Source organism: Bombina bombina, chromosome 6 (genome assembly GCF_027579735.1).
Source record: "Bombina bombina isolate aBomBom1 chromosome 6, aBomBom1.pri, whole genome shotgun sequence".
NCBI lineage: Eukaryota > Metazoa > Chordata > Amphibia > Anura > Bombinatoridae > Bombina > Bombina bombina.
The window spans coordinates 568,905,959-568,925,087 of NC_069504.1; the positions used below are offsets into that span (position 1 = coordinate 568,905,959).

The following is a 19,129-nucleotide window of genomic DNA, read 5'->3' on the forward strand; positions in this document are numbered from 1 at the left end:
GAGATGGCAAGTTTGGCATATAAAAAGCATTGGGCCAGGCTAAAAAAAAGCTTATCCTATGAAAGGCTTCATGCCGTGTATGTATCTACACAAAATTTAGTGGCCCAAAGGATTTTAACCCTTTTAAAATACCAGTTACTTGTTCAGAAAAGGTAAAATATATAAAGTTGCAAGGTTGGCACCAATTTGTTTGCCATAAAGAGCATTGGACAAGGTTGATAACATGTCTGTCCCATGAAGAGGCTCACGTCTTGTATATTCCACACATAAATCATACCTCCCAACATTTCAAAATTCAAAAGAGGGACACCCCCCCCGGCAAAAAAAATGAAATGTGGTGGGCGGGGCTTAAAAAACCATAAGATTAAAGTAATATAAATAAAATTCTAAATAAAGTCATATATTTTAATACACTTAGGCAGCAAATCAAACACAAGCTCAGACCACTGGTATGGCTATGTGAGCTATGTATTTAATTAGCCTTTGCAAAGACATTGCTAAACATTTGTATCTTAATTGGACATTTAATAATAAATTCTTTAAAACTGCTCTCTGCATTCCCCATTAATATTCTAGATTCTGGCCTTTAAAGTCAGCACAAATGCACAGTAGCACACTACATAGCATACACTTAAACATGCAGATACACACACACTAATTAGCATACACTTATACATGCAGATACACACACACTACATAGCATACACTTATACATGCAGATATACACACACTACATAGCATACACTTACACATGCAGATACACACACACTACATAGCATACACTTATACAGGAAGATACACAGACACTACATAGTATACACTTATACATGCAGATACACACACACTACATAGCATACACTTATACATGCAGATACACACACACTACATAGCATACACTTACACATGCAGATACACACACACTACATAGCATAAACGTATACAGGCAGATACACAGACACTACGTAGTATACACTTATACATGCAGATATACACACAAACACACATTACATATCATACACTTATACATGCAGACACACACACACACACACACATTACATAGCGTGCAGCCGGTGACCGGTCCTGTAACTAACCTCACTAACGCTAACCTCTCTGCAGCTTCTAAATAGATTTTACTATACTGTGTTTGTCAAACAGGAGGATGGACTTACAGCTACATTATCGTTTCCTAAGAGCCACAGACATAGTTTTCTGTCTCTTAGGAAATGATGCAGCTGTAAGCCCACCCTCCTGTATAACAAACTCAGTATAATAAAATCTCTTTGGAAGCTGCAGAGAGGTTAGTAATAAGATTTCTTTTATTTTTCCACAATGTACACTGTGCTCTAAGTCAGGGAGGGTGTTCTTATGCAATGTACTGACTGTGGCTTTTATATATATATACACTATATATATATATATATATATATATACTATAATAAATAAAGATGTGTGGTAGTGCACAATTGGACTCTCAAATTCCAACACTCACAAACTGTGCTGGCTGTCCCAAAATAATATACAATACAATGAGAGAGAAGGATTGAGCGAAATTTATCAGTCAATAAAAGAGGGGCACAGGCTGCACTTAGTTAACAGAGTTTTATTTACTATGTAATTCTGAACAACCGTGAATCAGAACGTCTACCCTCCACCCTATTCCTTAAAACGGAATACACACCAAATTAAAAGATACACAGGTATTAAGAACAGGCTGGCCAGCTATTAATTGAAACATATCTCACAGATTGTCATGCACCATATACATAGTATCCTATAAACACATAATATCAGTACTGCAAAAGTAACTTGGGAAACAAGTAAATAGGAAACTTTGTAATCAAAGAAAGTCTGTCGGTTATTGCGGGGCCCCAAAGTTGCAGCTGTTATTAACAAGTAACTGTTCAGTTTCCAAGCTCTCAGTGTATACACACGCTCTGGATCTGGACACAATTTCTTTACTTTATTTCTCAATGTAACAGCTTGATTGCAAGATTTGTGCTTGTGATTTCTTTTTATGGTCAAACTTGTGAGTGATATACATGCTGTGTCTTTCTGAAGATTAACGCACAATGTACCCTGGCGGGACAGACCCGACTGTCAGCCGCAAGACTTTAAAGCCAATATAAAGGACTATTTATTCAGTACCTGTTATAGCAGTTTAGGCAATGCAAGAGTCTTTGTTGCTGCAATAAGGCTGCTTCACTTGCTTACCGCCATGTACCCTTCAGCGTTTCAGCGTTCCTCAGTAAAATTCAAATGCCGCTGGCTCTGTTCCCAACTGCTCACAGCTGTTCACCTGTCGTGCTTTGCTCAATCATGACGCGTTTCTCCCCTCCCACATAGGGCTGAGTGTCGGGGCCACATCAGATGTGTATCTTGGGGGGTGTGTCTCAGGCTTTACAGGGAGTGCAGAATTATTAGGCAAATGAGTATTTTGACCACATCATCCTCTTTATGCATGTTGTCTTACTCCAAGCTGTATAGGCTCGAAAGCCTACTACCAATTAAGCATATTAGGTGATGTGCATCTCTGTAATGAGAAGGGGTGTGGTCTAATGACATCAACACCCTATATCAGGTGTGCATAATTATTAGGCAACTTCCTTTCCTTTGGCAAAATGGGTCAAAAGAAGGACTTGACAGGCTCAGAAAAGTCAAAAATAGTGAGATATCTTGCAGAGGGATGCAGCACTCTTAAAATTGCAAAGCTTCTGAAGCGTGATCATCGAACAATCAAGCGTTTCATTCAAAATAGTCAACAGGGTCGCAAGAAGCGTGTGGAAAAACCAAAGCGCAAAATAACTGCCCATGAACTGAGAAAAGTCAAGCGTGCAGCTGCCAAGATGCCACTTGCCACCAGTTTGGCCATATTTCAGAGCTGCAACATCACTGGAGTGCCCAAAAGCACAAGGTGTGCAATACTCAGAGACATGGCCAAGGTAAGAAAGGCTGAAAGACGACCACCACTGAACAAGACACACAAGCTGAAACGTCAAGACTGGGCCAAGAAATATCTCAAGACTGATTTTTCTAAGGTTTTATGGACTGATGAAATGAGAGTGAGTCTTGATGGGCCAGATGGATGGGCCCGTGGCTGGATTGGTAAAGGGCAGAGAGCTCCAGTCCGACTCAGACGCCAGCAAGGTGGAGGTGGAGTACTGGTTTGGGCTGGTATCATCAAAGATGAGCTTGTGGGGCCTTTTCGGGTTGAGGATGGAGTCAAGCTCAACTCCCAGTCCTACTGCCAGTTTCTGAAAGACACCTTCTTCAAGCAGTGGTACAGGAAGAAGTCTGCATCCTTCAAGAAAAACATGATTTTCATGCAGGACAATGCTCCATCACACGCGTCCAAGTACTCCACAGCGTGGCTGGCAAGAAAGGGTATAAAAGAAGAAAATCTAATGACATGGCCTCCTTGTTCACCTGATCTGAACCCCATTGAGAACCTGTGGTCCATCATCAAATGTGAGATTTACAAGGAGGGAAAACAGTACATCTCTCTGAACAGTGTCTGGGAGGCTGTGGTTGCTGCTGCACGCAATGTTGATGGTGAACAGATCAAAACACTGACAGAATCCATGGATGGCAGGCTTTTGAGTGTCCTTGCAAAGAAAGGTGGCTATATTGGTCACTGATATGTTTTTGTTTTGTTTTTGAATGTCAGAAATGTATATTTGTGAATGTTGAGATGTTATATTGCTTTCACTGTTAAAAATAAATAATTGAAATGGGTATATATTTGTTTTTTGTTAAGTTGCCTAATAATTATGCACAGTAATAGTCACCTGCACACACAGATATCCCCCTAAAATAGCTAAAACTAAAAACAAACTAAAAACTACTTCCAAAAATATTCAGCTTTGATATTAATGAGTTTTTTGGGTTCATTGAGAACATGGTTGTTGTTCAATAATAAAATTAATCCTCAAAAATACAACTTGCCTAATAATTCTGCACTCCCTGTATATTGCCATTAGTTATCAGTACCTCCCCCTCTCTTTCACAGCACTATTTTACCTACACAGCTTCAAAACAAAACTGTGTCTTCCAATCGGTGTCAAACCGCACACAAAGGAACTGATCATTAATATTTACAATATGTACACAGAGATAGATTTGGCTGATGCATACTAAAAATTAGATTGCAACATATTACGGATTATTACAATTTTATAATGACGAATCTATGGACACACCTCCACTACTAGATCTATTGCTTTTTTCCTACATTTACTTGTTTTAAATATAATTATATAGCTATAATGTTCTTTCTAAGTTAACAAAACTTTCAATTGATGAACATTAAGGCCTACATTATTCTGTATTAATGTTCATCAATTGAAAGTTTTGTTAACTTAGAAAGAACATTATAGCTATATAATTATATTTAAAACAAGTAAATGTAGGTAAAAAGCAATAGATCTAGTAGTGGAGGTGTGTCCATAGATTCGTCATTATAAAATTGTAAGAATCCGTAATATGTTGCAATCTAATTTTTAGTATGCATCAGCCAAATCTATCTCTGTGTACATATTGTAAATATTAATGATCAGTTCCTTTGTGTGCGGTTTGACACCGATTGGAAGACACGGTTTTGTTTTGAAGCTGTGTAGGTAAAATAGTGCTGTGAAAGAGAGGGGGAGGTACTGATAACTAATGGCAATATAAAGCCTGAGACACCCCCCCCCCAAGATACACATCTGATGAGGCCCCGACACTCAGCCCTATGTGGGAGGGGAGAAACGCGTCATGATTGAGCAAAGCACGACAGGTGAACAGCTGTGAGCAGTTGGGAACAGAGCCAGCGGCATTTGAATTTTACTGAGGAACGCTGAAACGCTGAAGGGTACATGGCGGTAAGCAAGTGAAGTAGCCTTATTGCAGCAACAAAGACTCTTGCATTGCCTAAACTGCTATAACAGGTACTGAATAAATAGTCCTTTATATTGGCTTTAAAGTCTTGCGGCTGACAGCCGGGTCTGTCCCGCCAGGGTACATTGTGCGTTAATCTTCAGAAAGACACTGCATGTATATCACTCACAAGTTTGACCATAAAAAGAAATCACAAGCACAAATCTTGCAATCAAGCTGTTACATTGAGAAATAAAGTAAAGAAATTGTGTCCAGATCCAGAGCTTGTGTATACACTGAGAGCTTGGAAACTGAACAGTTACTTGTTAATAACAGCTGCAACTTTGGGGCCCCGCAATAACCGACAGACTTTCTTTGATTACAAAGTTTCCTATTTACTTGTTTCCCAAGTTACTTTTGCAGTACTGATATTATGTGTTTATAGGATACTATGTATATGGTGCATGACAATCTGTGAGATATGTTTCAATTAATAGCTGGCCAGCCTGTTCTTAATACCTGTGTATCTTTTAATTTGGTGTGTATTCCGTTTTAAGGAATAGGGTGGAGGGTAGACGTTCTGATTCACGGTTGTTCAGAATTACATAGTAAATAAAACTCTGTTAACTAAGTGCAGCCTGTGCCCCTCTTTTATTGACTGATAAATTTCGCTCAATCCTTCTCTCTCATTGTATTGTATATATATATATACTGTATATTATATATATATTATATACATATATACTGTATATTATATATATATATATAGGCTTACCATAATTTTTAGAGGTGAAACTGGGACCACCTGGTGCGGTGCCAGTGGGGCTGTGGTCAGGAGCGCGGTCAAGGGGGCGTGGCAATTACCAGACCTTTAAAAGTAGTAGCTTTTATGTGTGTAATGTTTCGTGAATACGCTACCCTTCCTCAGTCAAATAAGTGAATCACACAGTTTAAATAGACCATAACACCACCCCTAGTGAAAAAGGCACCATTACGTTGTCATGGCAAATAAATCATTAATCTAAATCTCAGATTCTAAATAATGCCAAATATCAAGCATAATTATCACTTTCATAATTATCAATTTCACAATTTAATATCTGCAGTGTAATATGTGTTTTATGTGTCTAATTAAGGAACAGAGCCAAATACTGATAAGGCATAAATACAACATTGAATGAAAGTAAAAAAGAAACACGTACTTGCTAAAGCTGTTTAAGAGGCTACGCTATACCATAATGCAGGAATATTATAGCCAAAATGCTATCTTGCATGAATAAAGCAAGATCCCCGCCAAATATCCTGCCTGTCTGTACTTCCTAGTCATACCCATATGATTCCCCTAAAGGTGTATTACCGGCAATGTCAGCAGGGGTCGGGGGGTGTTAAATTCTTAGAAAAATAAACCAAGTAGTACTACAAAATTAAAAAAAACCTATGCTGCTCACTCAGCCTGTTTTACTAAATGTAAACTTTGAAGGACACGAACGTTAAGCTAAGCAGGGCTGTATGTAACAAAGTACCAGCATCCAACTATGCTGGAGAGCCACAGTCTAGTCATTTTGAATAATGTGTCCAGGTTTCAGGTGGTCTGAAACCCGGACACATGATTTGAAACCTGGAGGTGGCATCCCTATTGGGACAGAATGAACAACTGGGTGGGACACTGGGACAGCGCCTCCAAACCGGGACAATCCCAGTAAAAGTGGGACTTCTGGTAAGCCTATATATATATATATATATATATATATATATATATATATATATATTATATACATATATACTGTATATTATATATATCAATTTGATTTCCATATTGAATTTGAGGCCGCGAGAAGCCACGCCATGCCATGTTTGCCATCTGTTTATTGCAATAGAAGATGATTTTTTTAATAAAATGTAAGTTTGTTTAAGTTTTTGGAAAGTATTATTTTATTTAAAATAAAAATAATGCTAGATATTTGTTTATAAATCTTTATTTTGAAAATTGCAGTCAGTTGCAGAATAAGAAGCTGACTAAATAAAAAGACAACAGGTGTTCCGAATCCGATGTAGGCACTTTCACCCTGTCACTAAAGGGTTAAATCAACTTTACTGTAACAAACAACCTAAAGACAATCATTCTGAAAACAAAAATTTTGCAGCTTTCTTGTTCTTCTTAATGTGCGCTCACAGTGGTTTATGCTGATTGTCATTTATAAGGTAACCACTGTGAGTGCACATTAAGAAGAACAAGAAAGCTGCAAAATGTTTCGTTTTCAGAATGATTGTCTATAAGGTTGTTTGTTACATTAAAGTTGATTTAAAAAAAAAAAAAAGCTTTGAGTGGAGGTCACATGTTTCCTGTCTAGAGTGGAGCTCCAGTCTGCAGCCAGACCCTTCTCAAATGTTTTGTTTTCATAATGATTGTCTATAGGTTGTTTGTTACATTAAAGTTGATTAAAAAAAAAAACTTTGAGTGGAGGTCACGTTTCCTGTCTAGAGTGGAGCTCCAGTCTGCAGCTAGACTACTTTGGATGAATTCGCTGTTAACTTCCGGATCGAAAAGGGTCAACGGAGAGTTGTGTTGCTATGGCACCCTGTATCACGTGGTTAAAACGGTTTAGCCAATAAACAACGCGCATTTCATTACGCCATGACCAATAGAATGTAAAGCTCCGATATTTAAAATCGCTGTAGGCCGCTGCTTTTTATGCACTGCAGATGTTAGCGTGTTTCTCCTTTAGCTGAGAGCGAGTTTGGTTTTATTTGCTTTTATTGTTTGCTTTTACTTGCTTTTATTTTTACGGCAATGGCAACTCGTCGTCTTGATGTAAGTATGTTCAAGAGGGTTTTCTCTGTCTCCGAGCCAACGTAAAAACCTTATTGTTGGAACCATGTATGAGTTGGCTCGATGATTATGTGAATACTAAGCCTAATCACGTATTTTATATTGTTAGTGATTCTCAGAAATCGCAGTTGGGCTTCGGCTGCCGTTTTTGGGTCGGGTTTCGTTGAGGTTACCGATGTGCAGGTGGCATCAAAAGTGTTAGTTTATAACACGGGAGAGTAACTTAATATGCAGTGCGTTAACGGCTTTATCTCTAGAACCGTATGGTGCTGGCGGTAGTTACAGTGTAAGGCGCTATTGGCTTAGAGGCCTACGTGGCTTCATGTTTATTGCTGTTAATGTCACGTAATTCCGGTCTTGTGAGTAGTTGCGAAAATGAGGGGGGGGGAAAGCACAGTTGCGATCAAGTGTTTTGATCGCAACTGTGCAACTTGGTGCAACTTTATATGGTACTATTTACACTGAGCTTAAAACGACTTTACGTCTTTTCATTAATGATTCGAAAAACTTTTAAACTACTTTCCATCTTCATGTTCAGGCACCAATCGGCAGTTAATTACCAGTAGTGGCTTTTTTTTGTTTCAGACTACCTAGGTATGTCTCTTCGAAGGTTAAGAATGAAGCTAATTGGATAATAGAAGTAAGATGGAAACGTTTAAAATTGCATGCTTTAAAGTTTGACTTTATGAAACAAAATGTATCATGATTTGGAGCATACATTTTATAAACTTCTAAATATTCTATCAAAGTTTTTTTTCTTCATCATCCTTTGGTGAAGGGGCAGTCTAAAACAATCTTTTGATTGTTTTTAAAGAGGTAATACTTGTATTACCCCACTTTTGCACAACCCACATGAATATACTGTGTATAATTTTTTTCCCCACCCACTGATTAGCGTGTATCTAAAGGCTGTGACACACTGCAAGCAGAGAGACGTGCAGCGTGTAGATGCAGCTGTGCGCGCTCAGTGTGTCCTGCCTTTTCATCTCTGAGCACTCTGCTGCGTCAGGTCGCGTAGCTGAGCGCTCAGAGATGAAATAATTGAACTTCAGAAGCGATGCGAAGCAGCTGCTTTGCCTCGCGCCGCATCGCTTGCAGTGTGTCACAGCCTTAAGCCTCTGTAAACTACCTCCTTATATCAGTTTTATTTGCAGACTTGCATTTTAGGCCGCATTCGGGCAGCGATTTACACCCGGCACATATGCAGGGTTGATGACATGGCGCTGTGGGTATGTCACCAGTTAGGGAGCTCTGACAAAAAGCTCCCATCGCAATGTCACCACGCATTGACATAGTAGTAGGCATGCGCAAAGGGATCTGTGTAGTACAGAGATGCTTTTAATTGCATACAATATTTCTAATACCTTCAAGTATTAAATAGTGCATGCAAATAGAAATGTCTCTCATGAATTATAGATGTGTAATTCATTATCGTGCAGCAGATCCCTTTGTGCATGCAAATGTTTATTTTTAGCTCTTGTAAAAGTATTAAATTACAACACTTAATTATGTGTTGTAAATTTAATAGTACTTTCAAAAATCGTGATAATAATGCATACATTAACTTTTACATTAGTGTGTGTGCTAATCAGGAACTAGGGATATGAGATTGGATTTGTTAACCTCGCTGTCAATCTGTGTAGTCTTTTATATTTCTAATTATTTTACATATTGTATGTATTTCACAATAGTATTGTTGCACCTTTTATATTCCAAATAAACTTATGCCTTATGTGGCTTTTGACAGTTGCTGACCCAAACATGGCAGCCTCCACGAGCAACACGTGTGTATAAATATACTGTATACATACATGTTGCTTGTGGAGGCTGCCATGTTGTCAAGCGTCTGAGCATGCTCTGATAAGTCCCAGCACGCTGGAATTTAAGTTATCAGAGCACTCAAAGCCCAGCATCTCACTGGCAAGTATTCATACAACGCTCCAAGCGCGTCTCAGTTCGCTTGTAGCGCTTGCCGAGCGCAGCCTTAGACAATTGGTGCAGACTCATGATTAACTCCATGGTAGTGAGCACAATGTTATCTATATCGCACACATGAACGGGGGTGTCTTACTGTGAAAGTAACAATGCAGAGATAAAGGTGGCCTGCACCTTTTAGTTTAAACTAAAGGTTATAAAGTAAATTATAACTGTTGTGCAAAGCTGGGGAATGGATAGTAAATGCTATAGTTTTGAACCATATCTGTTTTGTAGTACTGTCCCTCTAAAGGGAGCTTGCTAAACACAGGGTAAGACAATAACAAGTGGCATAGATGTCCAATCAGCAGCTAACTCCCAATAGTATAGGCTTCTAAGAGAAAAAAGCAAATTTGGTTAAAATTGAATGCTCTGAGTCGTAAGTTGTCAGTTTGACTTACTGTCCCTTTAAGGCATGCAGACTTTACACACCTGATGTAACCTTTGTTTTTTTTTTATGTTGGTAGCGTTAACTTTTTTAGAGTTTAACTTGTGATGTTCCCATGATAGTCTGTTGAAAATACCTAGGTAGGCATCTGGAGCACTACATGGCAGGAAATGGTGCAGCCATCTAGTGGTGTTGAAAACTTTCTTGCTAAACTGCTTCCATAATAGTGTTCTAAATGTGCCGGCTCCTGGTTTTCAACAAGATCCCAAGATGATAAATTTCTAACAGCATTGATTTAACTTTCTAGTTTGATTATGTCTTAATCATGAAGTTTTAGGTTTCATGTCCCTTCAAGTCTTTCAATGTACATCAGGATATCATGACTTTCGCTTGGTTATATTGAAAAATTTTCAACTGAACTAATGTGAAATGATTAGAGGATACTAAACCCAATTTTTTTTTCATGATTAAGAGGGCATGCACCTTTCTAATTTACTTGTATTTTTCTTCATTCTCTTGCTATCTTTATTTGACAAAGACATCTAAGCTGAGGAGCCAGCCAATGTTTGCTTCAGACCCTGGACAGCATTTTGCCGCCATCAGCAAGCACAACCCAGGTTGTGAACCAAAAATGGTCTGGCTTCTAAACTTTCTTGCTTTTCAAATAAAGATAGCCAGAGTGAATAAAAATTACAATAGGAGTAAATTAGAAGTTGCTTAAAACTGCATGCTCTATCTGAATCTTGAAAGATAAAAAAATGAGTTCAGTATCCATTCTGAACTACTCTATTTGTATAAATTACAATGTTTTCAAAAGGCTTCTAATAAATAAATCTGATTAATTGGACACTACTGTAGAATGTGTCCCATTGTTATGCCATGCAGAATATTTAAATTGGTGGTAAATTGCTATTTTAGTAAGTCATTGGTTTAATTGTTCTCAAGCACATACCCATATTGAGCCTAACCTGCTGATCACATCTCTTGCTACCTACAAATGCAGTAGGTACAGACTATTCCAAAAGCAAAATCCTATCCCCTAGTGTTTACAAACCCAGCTATCTCAGTTGCAAGAAGGATTATTTTCTAATACAGGTATACCTCACTTTACCACACTTCGCTAATACAGCGCTTTGTTTAGCTGAAGTTTAACCTCCAAGGATTTTAAAACAGTGCTGTAATCAAGAGATTGCAAGCAAAGTCACTGGCACCATTTTGTTATGCACAGTTCACTCTGTTTACAGCATTACGGTGCAATCTGTATCAATGTTGTAGTCTGGCAAATTTTACTACAGTAATTGTCACTATTTTACAGGTACAGTTTTTATTGAAAACTGTGCTAATGGTAAACTAAACGGCGCTATTGCACACCTAATATATGTTGCTTCAAATGTGTTAAGCACACTGCCAAGTGAACAAAAGCTAAAAGCACATTTTACTTTAAGGCAGTTTTTACTTTACAGAGTGGCTCCAGTCCCTAACCTGCTGTATGAGCGGGGTATACCTGTATGTTGCAGCTGGCATAGCAAGGAACTAGGAACATGTTTAGGCTGGTAATTAAGTGCTGTTTTTATTGTACAACTGTTAAAACTTCCATAGGGAAACAATTGAACTTTTTTACTTTGTAGGCTGAGAACACCCTGGCTGGTGCAATGAGATCTAAGACTCAGATAACAGGGAGAAGAGCTGCCCTTGGTGAAATCGGCAACAAAATAACAGCAAAGGGAAAACCTCTTCATTCAGTGAAGGTATATATCATTTTAAATGCTTAACTATGTAATCTACATTTATGTTATAGTAACAGGTATGTTTTTCCTTTTTAGAATGCCAACATAGTGACAAAGGCGATGAAACCTGCTACTAAAGTGGCAAATGTAAACACAAAACCAAAGGATGTTCCTGCAAAGCCGGCTGTTATGGAAGTAGCTCCAAAGGTAAATTATTTATTTCGGTTATAAAATTCATGAAATAGTTAGCTGCAATCATAATGCTTTTTACTTAATCTTCAGGCACATTCACCAGTTCCTATGGATGTATCTCTTAAAGAGGAAGAACTCTGTCTAGCTTTTTCTGCTGCTTTAACAAATGTGGAAGATATTGATGCAGAGGATGGTGGAAATCCTCAATTTTGCAGTGAATATGTAATGGACATTTACAACTACTTAAAACAGCTAGAGGTAAATTACAAATTTGATTATGCACCACTATTAAAGCTGTAAAGTGAGCAGTTTCCTATGGGCAAACACAGTAGCTTTGTTTAGATGGTGACAGTAATAAATTATGCACAGATATATTTTGGGTGGGCTTTCTGTAACATTCCTTTAATTTTAAATGTTACAGGGCTTGACTGTCAGACTAAAAGCTAAGCAAAAGATTCGGTGTAAAAGTCAACTTTCATGATAAAGTGCACTGTTTTGTTTTTTTTTTTTGAAAAAAGAAAAACCTCTATTAAACAGGGGCACATTCATGAAAGTTTACATTGCACCAGATTTTACAAATGCTTACCTTCTCCTGAAACTCAGGATTGCCGATTTTTATTTATTCCCCCCCCCCCCGCATGCTTCTTCCTGCTGTAATTACACAGCAATGACTAAACTGGCTTCCTCCCATCACAGCCTCACCAGATGGACGCTCCTGGGGGGGGGGGGGGCTGTGATTGGAGGAAGCCTGTTTCGTCATTGCTGACTAGGTACAGAGGACCGGTGGGGGGGGGGGGGGGGGGTTGGCCATCCAGTGTTTCAGGTGAAGGTAAGTATTTGTAAATTCCGGTGCAATGTAAACTTTCATGAATGAAAGTGCCCCTGTTTAAATTTTATTTTTTAAACCAGGCACTTTATCATGATTGACATTCACTTTAAGTTTGGGTGTGCACTCTGTATCTGTAAATCTAGTTTAAGTATCAGACAAGATAATCTTGTCCGTTTTTTTATAATGCATATTTGCCTGCCCTCTTAAAGGGACACTGAACCCACATTTTTTCTTTCATGGTTCAGAGCATGCAGTTTTAAGCAAAACTCTAATTTACACTTTTTTTTTTTTTTTTTTCATACTCTTGCTCTTATTTGAAAAAGGCATCTAAGCTTTTTTGTTTCAGAACTGTAGACAGCACTTTTTTTTTTTATTGGTGGATGAATTTATCCACCAATCAGCAAGAACAACCCAGGTTGTTCACCAAAAATGGTCCGGCATCTAAACTTTCTTGCATTTCAAATAAAGATACCAAGTAAATTTGATAATAGGAGTAAATTAGAAAGTTGCTTAAAATGTCCAAATTGTGTGTTTGTTTTATAAACAGTGATCTTTGTTACAGTGCTTTTTATGTGGATGCATTAAAAGCTCTGTTACTGATTATGCCCAGATATCAGAATGTTGTGGTGGTTTAGAAAACGTTAGATACTGAACTTTCCACTATTCTTCTTTACCATTGTCTCTAACAAAGCTTTATAGCGGCACCCATTAGATGCAGATTGTCACTGACATTTTCAATGGCATAAATGAGAACAGTGCTGGTTGTGCTTGCCCCACAGATTGAAGAGTGGGACCAACAGCTGCACCACTGCAAAGAGCGGTGCTGATACTAAGAATTAAAGGGATATGAAACCCCGCAAAAATTCTTGTCATCCAGGCAGAGCATAAAATTTAAAGTTTCCAATCTGCTTCATTCCCATGATATTTGAGATTCCATGGTAGGGGACAGTACTGTTATCTAGTGCTAAAAAATGGGCAATTTCCTAAACATACTACCCTGCTTTTCAACAAGAGAACAAGTAAGTTGAGAGGTAAATTAAAATGCTGTTTAAAAGTGCATGCTCTATCCATAACCAAGGGATGTTAAACCTAAATTCTCTGTTCATGGCAGGCTTTAAAAGCCTTACACTTTCTGTCTCTTAATGTCCTTGGTGATCCATTCAAAAACTGCAAAACTAGCCTTGGCTACATTAAAATAGGAAAGGGGTAGCAAATAAAGTGTTTGACAGACTTGTGGTTAAGTTACAAAGACACTCAAATTATCAGAACGGGTACATGGAATATGAACTTAACTTTAAAAAAGTGTTGGCAAGTATCTAACTTCCCTGCTGCATATACTAAAATACATCTTTATTTTAGTTTTTTTTTTTTTTTAAAACGCCACCACTCATACTGAAAATAATGCAAAAGTTGAGCATCAAAATCAGCGGCGGTGTATCCCCAGCCTATTTAAGAGCATGTCCTTGTAGCTAAAAAGTTTCAACCAATATGATGTAAACACTGCTGTTAAACTTAACTGCTTAATTTTTTTTTATTCCTTCACATTTTTCTGGTTTAGGTCATTCTATTGTAATTTTGGTAATTATCAGCTTCTATAACTATCATATATTTATATATTTTTAGGTTGAGCAAGCTATTAAGCAAAGGTACCTTGAAGGAAGAGAGGTGAATGAACGCATGAGAGCCATCCTGGTTGACTGGCTAGTACAAGTTCACTCTAGATTTCAACTTCTTCAGGAGACTTTGTACATGGGGATTGCTATCATGGACCGCTTTTTACAAGTAAGTACTTATGTGTGATATAAAATATATATATATATATATATATATATATATATATATATATAAAAATTTTTTATTTTTTTATCCTTGAGGTTCAACCAGTCTCTCGTAACAAACTCCAGCTGGTTGGTGTTAGTTCATTCCTTGTGGCTTCCAAATATGAAGAGATGTACACTCCAGAGATTGCAGACTTTGTTTACATCACTGACAATGCCTATACAGCATCTCAGATAAGAGAAATGGAAATGCTTATCTTGCGGGAGCTGAACTTTGACTTGGGAAGACCATTGCCTGTCCACTTCCTTAGACGGGCCTCAAAATCTTGCAGTGTAAGTCATGTAATTGGGAGTACTACAAGAAGAGAAAATAGGACCTAAAACCTGTTATGTAGTCCTATAAAGGGGAATACAGCACTCTTAAATATTGGCAAGCATTTATTTACGTTAACAGTTCTATACATCTGAACTTAAATATATAAGCAGGTGCATTAAAAAGGATCATATTATGTACGTAACTCAAACACACCCAGAGCATTCATTCTACGTACATACACCGAAAACTTCCTATGTACTTTTCCCAGTAAAAAAATCACTAAACTGGGCAACAGCTTAAAAGAGCATGTTAAATGGCCATTAGAAGAATCATATTAGGTACTTAGTATTCAGCGCTGATACTTAAAGCAAAACCAAGCATGCTTGTTGAGAAAATATATCTAAGTCCAAGCCTTGAATAATAGCCAGCTCAAAGTTGTATGTAGAGCAAAAGGTCAGGTAATCCTCCAGATGGGAAAACAGTCAGTGGTTGTCGATTAAGCATAGTCAGAGGACTAGCAGTGTTTTTCATCAAGCTAGTCAGCTGTGTGTATGTCAAGCTCGTTTAAATGAAGGCAGTTCAGTTCATGCATTACTAGTAAATTCACTGAGTATCAAGCTTCTTTTAAATAGGCCGTTCATGCAAAGCAATTTACGGCAATTGGGGAACGTTACCTTGGCTTTTTTGTTTGAAGGTGACTAACCTGGATGCGGTCTTTGGAGTTAATATACTTACAGGTTTTCCAGATTGAAAGAAGCACGCTGAATGTCACGAGAAGAGGTAGAGGCGGTATCTGCTACAGCGCTACTACTATATCACTAAAACTTTGAGGTGGATCAAGCTTTGGCATTGGAGGGAATGAAGGCTTCAGGTAGGATGTATCTGCCCCGTTCTTGAATGAAGCGGTTAATATAAAGCAAAGTTGCAGAAGGTAACGTTCCCCAATTGCCATAATTTGCTTTGCATGAACTGCCTATTCTATATATATATATATACTATACTTGCATAGTGAATTTAAAGAAGGCAGCTCATGCATTACTAGTAAACGAGCTTGACATTCACGCAGCCGACTAGCTTTGGACTGGCTTGCTAAAAAATACTGCTTGTCCTGATGTGCTTAATCGACAACCACTGGCAGTGTGTTTTCCATCTGAAGGATTACCTGACCTTTTGCTCTACATATAACTTTGAAGTGGCTATTCAAGGCTTGGACTTAGAGATGCTTTTTGTTTTGCTGTAAGTATCAGCGCTGAATACGAAGTCCCTAATACGTTTCTTCTAATGGCCATTTAACATGCTATTAGTTGTTGCCCAGTTTAGTGATTTTTTTTTTTTTTTTTATTTATATTTACTGGGAAAAGTCTTTTTATAGGACTACATAACAGGTTTTAGGTCCTATTTTTCTCTTGTAGTGTCAGAATGTATTCAACTATAAGGGTCTGCACCATATAAGGCTACTATACCTTGATCCTGAGTTACACTTTTTTTATGAATATTTTTGTTTATGAAATCATGTAATGGCAGCCTCAAACAGTCTAGCATTCCTGGAGGCACCAACATTAATCTATTGCTTTTCTCTAATCAGGCTGATGCTAAGCAGCACACTCTTGCAAAATACCTAATGGAGCTTACATTAGTTGACTATGACATGGTACACTTCCACCCTTCTGAGATTGCAGCGGCAGCACTCTGTTTGTCACAGAAGATCCTTGGCCATGGCAAATGGGTAAGTAAAAAAACAGAAGTTCTCAAGCTACTGACAGCTCTGAAGTTCTAGTTGTCAAAGGAAAATGTTAATGTAGACTCATGGCTCTTTGCTAGTGCTGATCTCTCTGCAGCCCCCTTATACTGCTTGGCTCTTCTGTAGACTAAAATTAGTTGTGTTTTTTTTTTTTTTTTTTTTTTTAGGATGCTACACTACACTTCTATACAGGATATGCAGAAGAAGACTTAAGCCTCATCATGAAACACATGGCTAAAAATATTGTCAAAGTTAACAAAAATCAAACTAAACATGTGGTAAGGACTTTAATTCTCCCAGATAAACTAGTTCTACTTTTACAGTCTTTAGTTTTGTTGTGGAAATTGCACATTCAATATATATGCAGCCACCAATCAACGGCTAGAACCTAGTTTCTCTTCTGCTCATGAACTTGCCTAGATAAACCTTTCAGCAAATGATAACAAGAGAAGGAAGCAAATTAAATAAAAGTAAATTGGAAAGTTGTTTCAAATTGTATTCTCTATCTGGGTTTCATGTCCCTTTAAGGCTTAGCCTCAGTGGCAGAATTTTATTGAAGTCTAAGGTTAATTGTTTAACAGTGTATACTTGGATCCATGCATTTAATGTTTGTATGTAAAATATTTTAATACACTTTATAACATCTGTAGATGCATACCCTTGGCCTTTCATGTGCTCCTTTTTACTTGTTGTACAGGGAATTTAATTCTCCCAGAAACTTAAACCATGGATGAGTACTGTTATATATATATATATATATATATATATATATATATATATATATATAATTTTCTTCTGTACATCAAATATATAAACCATGGTCAAAAGCTTCTAATATATACTAGGCCAATGGTCTGTTCTAGGAGACAAAATGTGAACTAATTTATTTATGATCTGCTTTCAGGCTGTGAGGAACAAATATGCCAGCAGTAAGCTAATGAAGGTCAGCGCATGTCCCCAACTGATGTCTAAAGTGGTCACAGATCTTGCATCAAGTCTGTCATGAGTCCTCAGAGCAGCTTTAAAGGACTAACTTTTTGCACTTTTAATTTGCCTTTCTTGGCACATCTGCTGCTGTTTCTGTAAATATTTTTTTTTATTGTATGAGCATTGAATATTTACTTGTGAATACCAAATAAACAAGGTTGTTTTTTTTACGAAACTTGTGTGAATATGGCTTGCTTCTAAAATCATTCAGAAGATGACATCTGATCTTATCATTATAGTTACCTTTACAATGGTAACATTCTTGCACATCAGGAATTACCCAGACTAGGAATTTATTGTAGGAGGAACAGTTTTTCCTCCTACAATGTGGCCTACCTCAGTCCATCTCCAGATTCCTTAACCATGCAGTTAAAACCTTGAGTGGATAGTGTTAAAATCAATATTTCTGTCCCTAGGACTTTTTTTTTTTTTTTTTTTTTTTTTTTTTAACTTAAATAGGAAGTAGCAAATAGAGGCACACTTCAGTTATAAAAAATTATATATAATTTTCTCCAGTTGCCTCCTACCCCAGAAAGGCAATGATGCAGGCTTTTAATTTTGTACTTGTGTCAGTGAAGTTTAGTCATTCGCAACAGGTCATGTCTGCTTTTTGTTGGAGAATGGAGTAGGTTATTTTGATAGCATCACAAGGGGAAAATAGGTAATAACTGCACAGAATATAAGCACTTGGCAATGTGACTGTTGTATCTTGTCCCCTCTGTTGCTGAATAGTTCAAATTTTAAGTTGGGTTAATTCATAGTACTGGCTTTCAAATGTGTATGGGTATTTTCTAAATTTAATAATTTTGAATTAACAGGATACAGAACCTATAATTTTTAGAATCACTCACAAATGTGATAGTGTCAAACAATGCTGGCGTTTGCTTTCACTATCTCAAAGGAAAAATGAGAACCATTATGGTGCAATATTGTTAAAATATATTAAGTGAACTGTCGGTAACTTACTTACATAGCCTTGCACTTTTAAGCTCAAAGGTAGTGCAGTCCTGATTTACAAGGCTGTCAGGATCAGCTCTCCCACGTGAAACTGCTGCTGCCAATTTGTAGCTGTGTCTCCAAACATAAGAGAAACACAAGTGTGATACTTTGATTAATCAATGTTGCAAAACTAAATGGAATTGTACTCAACACTTTTCAGGAGCTATAATTGGCTGATATCTGCAGATCTGATATAGGCTATCAGAGAAGCCAAAAGTAGAATGAGATCTGGAACTGATTTCTTAAAGAATAACACTTCTTAAATAACTAAACAATTAATGAATGTCAGGACATATCACTTAAGGCAACAAGAATTGTCCATTAACTAGAATAGTATCTAAAGTCTCCAAGAAGGATGGTGACAGATTGTAGCGGCAAACAAAGTATCAGTTTGGTTACCAGTCCCTGTTATGCACAAAGCCCTTTACTGTGATGTCACTGACTTCACGCTACCCGACGTATGTTTTGCCACGCCCCCATGGCTTTTTCAAGGGTTTCATACAAGCAGTCAAGATTA

General features: G+C 37.5%; 1 protein-coding gene across 1 annotated transcript; it reads left to right on the forward strand.

Annotated features, from left to right (window-relative positions):
• The first annotated feature begins 7,499 nt into the window (after nt 1-7,499).
• On the forward strand, nt 7,500-17,788 carry LOC128665177 (G2/mitotic-specific cyclin-B2). The gene is made up of 9 exons (XM_053719908.1): nt 7,500-7,663; nt 11,672-11,791; nt 11,867-11,977; nt 12,053-12,220; nt 14,415-14,573; nt 14,666-14,902; nt 16,471-16,611; nt 16,794-16,904; nt 17,531-17,788. The coding sequence occupies exons 1-9, from the start codon at nt 7,643-7,645 to the stop codon at nt 17,630-17,632; spliced, it is 1,170 nt and encodes a 389-aa protein (XP_053575883.1). The 5' UTR covers nt 7,500-7,642; the 3' UTR covers nt 17,633-17,788.
• The last annotated feature ends 1,341 nt before the right edge of the window (nt 17,789-19,129 follow it).